Below are 7,021 nucleotides of genomic sequence, written 5' to 3'. Positions count from 1 at the left end.
CCTGTCATCTGAATGGGACAGGTGTGTGTAGATAGAAGCAGATCACGTGTGTTAACTATACTGTAAACCTGGCAGGATCCCACAACACAGCAGGGGGGCAGTTCAGCGGTCGTGCAGGGGTCCAGGTGGACGTGATGGTTGGGTCTCATCCCAAACCTCACATGAGGAAAGGAGTGACGTAAGGTCTGTATCATCTTCAGCCTCACATGCACAAGCACACACATGAGCGTTCATGTAATCTCATCAATAATTGCACACTTTGGTATATTCTTGGGCGGCCAATGTAATGGACAGAAAAAGGAAACAGAGAAAATCTGCTTTCTTAATCAATTTACCTAATCTCACATCAAAGTCAGTGTTTGCTTCTCTTTAATCCCAGCAAGTGCACACACTTAAAACAGAACCACGGCTGCACAGGCTCTCTCAGTGCAGAGGTCAGCAGGGGTCAGGGAGGGAAGTGTGAACCTGAGGAGCTGCTCGTTTATAGGTTTAACCTGTGCCAGAGATGCTGTTACACCACGCTCTTCTATTGAAAATGAAGTAATGGAATCGGTATCTGAAAGTGTTCCTTTCATCTGCACAAGGTTGATGGCCGGGATGTGAAATAAGACATTATTAAAGCGTGAGTCAGACGCTCCAGCGTTCCATCACGGTGTGATTACATACCTGATGTGTCAGATATAGAAACACGGTGTGTGTGTGTGCGTGCGTGTGTGTGTGTGTGTGTTATCGCTCAAGGTTTCTCTCGCTGCGTGTTCCTTTACAGAACGTCGGCTGTGATAAGTGACTCATGCTGTACAAGATGTTAGCAGATATCTGAAGGGTTCAGTGCGCTAACATGTTCTGTTGAAAAAAGTACTAAAAATAATCGGTACAATCTGTGCACTGTCAGGGCCATGCTATCGGGGACCATTTGGTCTCAGATGAGGACTTTCAAGGACTTTAGAGTCACTGTATGCTGTTTAGTCTCCAAAAATGATCATCAAAGCTTTCATTTATCCGTTTGAGAAGACACACCACCATATGATGAAGCACAGACATGCTACTTAGCCTAGCTCAAATATCAGCATTGAATGGTACAGTGCTTCTTTTGTTCACTGTTACTTTTTAATATATATCTACAGTACACTGAGCTAATATTTAACCAAACTGAAAAAGAAATCAATTGATGACTTTATATTTTAAAAAAATACATAATTTTCTTTATATGATTAGATGTTTTCCCCCCAGTGGGATTTATTTAAAATGTACATATTTTTAAGATCCGATTTAATCGGTCGGATCATTCTTGATCAAACAGCAACACTACCATCTAGTGGTCACTAGCACACATTACACTAAATAAATTATGTTTACAGGACCGCGTGTCTTTAATTTACGGGTCAGTTCAAAGTTGTTAATCCGTTTAAACAAATAAACTACAGTTGTCAGCAAATGAATGCAAAATCTGCCATGTGACTGAGTTTACTTATTCTCATAGATTCTCTTGCGAAAATATGACGATTTCAAATATTAATTTAGGCCGAGCTTTAAAATAATTAACATTTGTTTAAAAAGAATAATGTCGACTTATCAAAGTTAACGGTCTTGATGAAAGTCCATTTTTTATTGTTGCAGAAACACAAAAATGAATGACAAAATTTGGATTTATCCAGGTGATGAACCGGAATTTAAATCCACACATAACACATTTTAGTACTGAGATTACGCTTCAATTAATGAACCCACTGACAGGTTATTGGTAACTTAACATTCTGTGCCTGAACAGTGAACTGGGACATTATGTTGTCTTACACATTGGAGATCAATAGATAGAAGTTACAAGTAAAATGATAAAGGAAACTCCGATTGAGAAATATAAGAACTTTTATTTGGTTTTGCACAATTAGGTTTCTATTTGTTACATGCACGTTAGCCCAAGGCAGTGCATAGCGATTAACACTTGTAATCCTTTATAACCAGAACACTTGGCAGAAATGAAGAAACTTAACTAAACAAGAGCCGAGCAGTGAGCTGAATATCTTGGCTGTTCCCAGGTTGGTTTCCTAGTCTAACAGCTGGAATCTTGATTTATCCAGACCTCATTGTGGTGCTTTAGCGCCCAAAAGGAATCGTAGCCCGCTCCGCTGTACTCGACCGAGTCCAGGTTCGAACAGATTCTCTCCAGATCGGACAGCAGCTTGGCTGCGTTCGATTTGCCACTCTGGACGCTTGGAATTCCACCGAAGTTCCTTTACATGGGAAATACAGGAAGAGCATCGGGTCACGAAATGGAGCAATAATTTAGACAATGAGATAGTTTTTGCAATTTTGAATTGATCGGATGAATTCGGCCGGTTCAAAGAGCCGACACAACGAGCAGCCTTCAATAAGCAGCCGGAGCTCATCCCAACTGCGCAGGGGGCGCAATTACAGACGTGACGTCACGGCGCCAAAGCGCAGCGTGGCTGATTTCCGCCGCTTCTGAAGCAACGAAGGATACCATTTCAAAAATAGATGGCGCCAACACGTTAATGGTGGTCCGCAACCCTGGGTTTTAACTAGTAATGTCAATTAGAGCCGCTCACCGGATATAGAAGGTGGATGAAGGTAGATGGAAAATTTCAACCGATGAGCTGGCAGCTGAAAGTTGCGTGTTGGGTGGAACAAACCAGCACAACCACAAATGGTCATCTTTGGTGTGATTGATCAACACAGGCCAGGTATTATCAAGCCTGGTTTCACCTGTAAAAATGAAGAAGCAGAAAAAGTAACCCAAGAATCATTTCGCAGGTTTAAATCCAAATCTGAGTTACATCAGCGTCCTGTTATTACTATGTTGCTATACAAAGTACTTAGAAACTGATCTCTGGAATAATTATTAACTATGAAGTTTCATCTTGAGGCTCCACTTTTATAAGAATTAGGCATATTGTCAGAACCATTTCTAAGCTAAAGGATTAGGCTACACAACTTCTGGCATTACACTTTCTCTGTCTTTGAGCACTAAACAAACCTCCTTTAATTTTACACTAAGTTGTTTTCTTGTTTTATTTCACCTCTCGGTGAAGTTTACACCCTCAGCTCACTGCAAAGTAACAGATTTCAGGTACAAACACACCCTCACCATTCTTAACGAATGACTTCAGCCGTCCATTTGCGTTGAGGAAGTCAGAGTCTGAAGTTCCTGCGACCTTTGTCCTGATCCAGGTGGTGGGGACAAACTCGTGTATTTCATAATTCTGCAGACAAAGAAGCACTGAGGTGACCTTTCTGGATTCTTTGGGAGAGCGGCGTCCAGCCTGACCAGACCTCAGACCTACCTGATTTCTTTCAATCACTGTGAATGCCGGACAGGTTTTACCCTTGCAAAAATCTTCTCCCCTGCAGGAGGAGACCAGGAGGACGGACAGAAGCAGGACCACAGCTGTCTCCATGCTGCCAGGATAACCTCACAGCTCCGACTGAAAACACTGCTCCCACAGCCACAACTTTCCAGTTTATCAAGTCTCCGAGCCACACCCCCCCCCCCCCCCACCTCCACCCTCCCAAAACACCAGGTTACCTCATGAGTGTTTGTCTTCCACGATGAAGCCCTTCAGTTATCTGATGAGTGGAGGTCAAGAGCCATAAATGTCACACAGGCCAAGTACAGAAGAGAACAGCAGGAACCCAAGAGAGATTAAAGTGAGAGCAGATCTGTTCTGTGACCATACCTATGGACTGTGACACAGCCCTAAGTGACAGGGTTCTTTTGTTCACAAAACACTTTTTAGTAGGTTTAGTAAGTGCTGAACTTAGTTTTAACGTCCTGTTAGCAGCTCAAGTACAACACCAGCGTCAGTTCCCCAACACTGGAATTTTCTCTTTCAGTTTCTCAGTCAGAAGATCCTGTTGGACGCCACAAGGTGACCTGTCAGCATTCCTCATCACTTTTAATGCAATTGTCTTTTCAATAAACATTCAGACATGTGATCAACTGCTAATTAAATTTGCTTTACTTCCTGCTTTCATCGGGTCAGTCCAGCTCTGTTGGGCCACGGCTGTTGATCAAACCGGTTGTTATTCTTACAACATGTGTTGGATCTGAATGTATCAGAACTTCAGATACTCCTCCTTATCTGATTATAGAACAGCACAACCAGTACGCCAAGATTTCTCAGCCAAGCACTTACTTGTGACTCAGATATTCTTGGAATTTTCTTCCTTGCTGCACTTATATCTGTGAAATGATGCCCTTGCCACGTCGAGCGACATCTCTGCTACTTTCCTGCACGTCATCACTTGTTTATCTAATCACATGCAGATTCAGTTGACCTGGGATCTTCAAACCTTCCAGAAACTGTAACCTAAACACCAGAAGACCTTAATATTTTGAGCGCTACAGAAGAGAAATGTCACCTTTGCCACAATCTGAAAATTATATATTCTGATATGTATATTGTATTCACCCTCTGTACTATGTACAGGTACACAGAGGCCGAGTATCCATTTATCTGGATTATTGTAAATATACATCCTCTTTGTATATTCCAAATCCTGTTCTATTTGATTTTATCTTATTTTCTCTGCGTGCTCTTGCTGTTGTTGCACTGTAAATTTCCCCGTGTGGGACAATAAAGGACCTGAATCTGAATCTGAATCTGAATCAAGTCCCACTGCAGTGACTATTTCATAAATAATGAAAGACAATTTACTTCAATATATAAGTTTTTGAGGAACATTTGGTTTGTGTTAATATAAAAAAACATTAAAGTGACATCTTTACAACACAGCATGCCTGTGTACTTAACATCAAAAGGGAATAAACATAAGGAATAATAATGAAGGAATTATGATGGGAACAAGCCAACATTGAAGCATAAGGGCAGCGGAGATAAAGTGATTATCTATACTTTGCTGAGAATCAGACAGCGTGGTTAAAAACAAAAATAGCAGCACCTGTTTCTACTGAAATGAAAGAGAAACCGGTCTCAGCGCCCCCGTGTGGGTGAACTTAAGAGGTGCAACTGTGGTCACAATGTGTCGATGCATTTTAAAGAGGTTTTCATGCTTCTTGGGCCAAATTCACGTGCTGTCACCTCTGTTGTGTTTTTAATGGTAGCATCTCCCTTGGACCATAAAGGCAGCAGCCTGAGTAGAGGCGCCCAGACGTCCCTCCACCAGGACACTCTACCAAGGCATCCCCAGGCCAGTCGAATGACATAGTCCCTATCCTGGGTCTTCCCCGGGATTTCCTCCCGGTGGGACATGCCTGGAGGTAGGAACGGCTCAGTTCTGTATTTACCACAACAGTCTGCTACATATTCTGTATGACTGCGGCTGCCGCCTGTCAATTGCACGCTCCATTTCCCATTCACTTGTGAACAAGAACCCAAGGTACTTAAACTCCTCCACTTGAGTGCCCTGCCCTGGATGGAGCAAGGCACCCGTTCTTCAGGCAGGAATCACAGCCTTGAACTTTGAGGTGCCTCACGCGGCTGCAAACCGCATCCGTGTGTGCTGAAGGTTCCTGTCCAAAGGAACCAGGAATCAAGACATCATCTGTGAAAAGCAGTGATGAGACCCAAAGGTTCCTGAACCAGAACCCCTTCAGGTCCTGGTTGTTTTGAATTTCATGAAGGGCGTATCATGGCGTATTAATTAAATAGTTGTACATTAAAAACATTAAAAACAACGTTAATTATCAGATATTTTTAAGTGGAAAACACCATATCAATGCAGCAGGGGGCGCAATGGAGCCAGAGAGATAGAGAGAGAGATAGAGAGAGAGAGAGCGGGAGAGAGAGAGAGAGAACTCCACACACCAGCATCTCCTCTCTCTCAGGATTCACCTGCAGCCGCTTCCTCCTCAGTTCCCCGCTCTCTGCCGTCTTCCTCCCCGGTGTGCGGACAGCGGTGATCCGCACCGAGCAGCGGGGTTGCACGCAGGCTGGCCGGCATGCACATGGAGATAAACCATCCGGGCAAGCCGTCCGCAGGCCCCGCACGAAACGCAGAATCATGCGCACCGATCAAGCGGCGCAGCACCGGGATCTGCAGCATGGGCGTGGAGGAAGGACGCGGGCGAAATGAGCGCGATGTAATTTAGTGAACATAAAAGAAAGAAGGGTGGGTGGGTGGGGGACACAGACCAACTGCTGCTCGGATCGCGGCTGAGGGGCTGTCTTTTTCTTGAAAATTGTTCTAAATAGCCCACAGCACTTTTCTCCCTTGGCTGCCTTAGCTGGAGATTAAAGAGGATGGAGAAAAGCGCACAGCAGCCCAAAAGCGCAGAGAGCCCCACAGAGGAGCTCTCCAAAATCAGCGACGAGGAGCTGCTGAAGTGGAGCAAAGAGGAGCTGGTGCGCAGGCTGCGAAGGGCAGAGATGGAAAAGAGAGGCGTCATCGTGGAGCACGGAAATCTGATGCGGGAGGTGAACCGGAGACTCCAGCAGCACCTGAACGAGATACGCAGTCTGAAGGTGAGACACCGGCGATCACGTTGGTTGGGATCCGCGCGGGTTCCGTACCCGGCCATGCTGTCAGTGAAGGGTAAATGGATCAGGCAGAAACAAGACTTAAACCTGTTGCATGGCACAAAATAATGAAGGCGGCTCCCTGCTGACGTGAAGGGTATTAACAAACGTTGAACTTGGTCTTTGCATGTCTAACATTTTTGGACACTATGTGCATCAATTTAATATTATTTACATAAACTCAGTGTCAGTTCCATCGTTTTTGCTGCCTCAGAAACTCATTCATAAGAGCTTCAGTAACAATTTTCGTCTGTGTTTGTAAACCAGGATGTGAATCAGAAACTCCAGGAGGACAACCAGGAGCTGCGGGACCTGTGTTGCTTCCTGGATGACGACCGGCAGAAGGGGAAGCGTGTGTCACGGGAGTGGCAGCGCCTGGGTCGCTATAGCGCCAGCCTGATGAGGAAGGAGGTGGCCATCTATCTACAGAAGCTGAAGGAGCTGGAGCAGCAACAGGTGGAGGTCATCCGCGAGAACTTGGAGCTCAAGGAGGTGTGTCTCATGCTGGAGGAGGAGCGGGTCAT

The 7,021-nt window shown here is 44.8% G+C and overlaps 1 protein-coding gene across 2 annotated transcripts in view; it reads left to right on the top strand.

Annotated features, from left to right (window-relative positions):
• The first annotated feature begins 6,115 nt into the window (after positions 1–6,115).
• Positions 6,116–7,021, top strand: part of ccdc85a (coiled-coil domain containing 85A) — a 9,621-nt gene continuing 8,715 nt past the window's right edge. The window contains exons 1-2 of one of the 2 annotated variants that reach the window (XR_003888297.1): positions 6,116–6,443; positions 6,765–7,021. The exon at positions 6,765–7,021 is cut by the window's right edge and continues 766 nt beyond it. Coding sequence is in view for 1 of the 2 variants with exons in the window: in XM_011603181.2 (XP_011601483.2) it covers positions 6,222–6,443; positions 6,765–7,021 (479 nt within the window). In the remaining variant the exon portion in view is untranslated. The remainder of the gene's footprint in view (positions 6,444–6,764) is intronic. The other variant, XM_011603181.2, reaches the window with a different exon arrangement.

Source organism: Takifugu rubripes, chromosome 4, assembly GCF_901000725.2.
Source record: "Takifugu rubripes chromosome 4, fTakRub1.2, whole genome shotgun sequence".
Taxonomy (NCBI): domain Eukaryota; kingdom Metazoa; phylum Chordata; class Actinopteri; order Tetraodontiformes; family Tetraodontidae; genus Takifugu; species Takifugu rubripes.
Note: the sequence above shows the minus strand (reverse complement) of the source record. Positions and strands in the feature narration are given on the sequence as shown.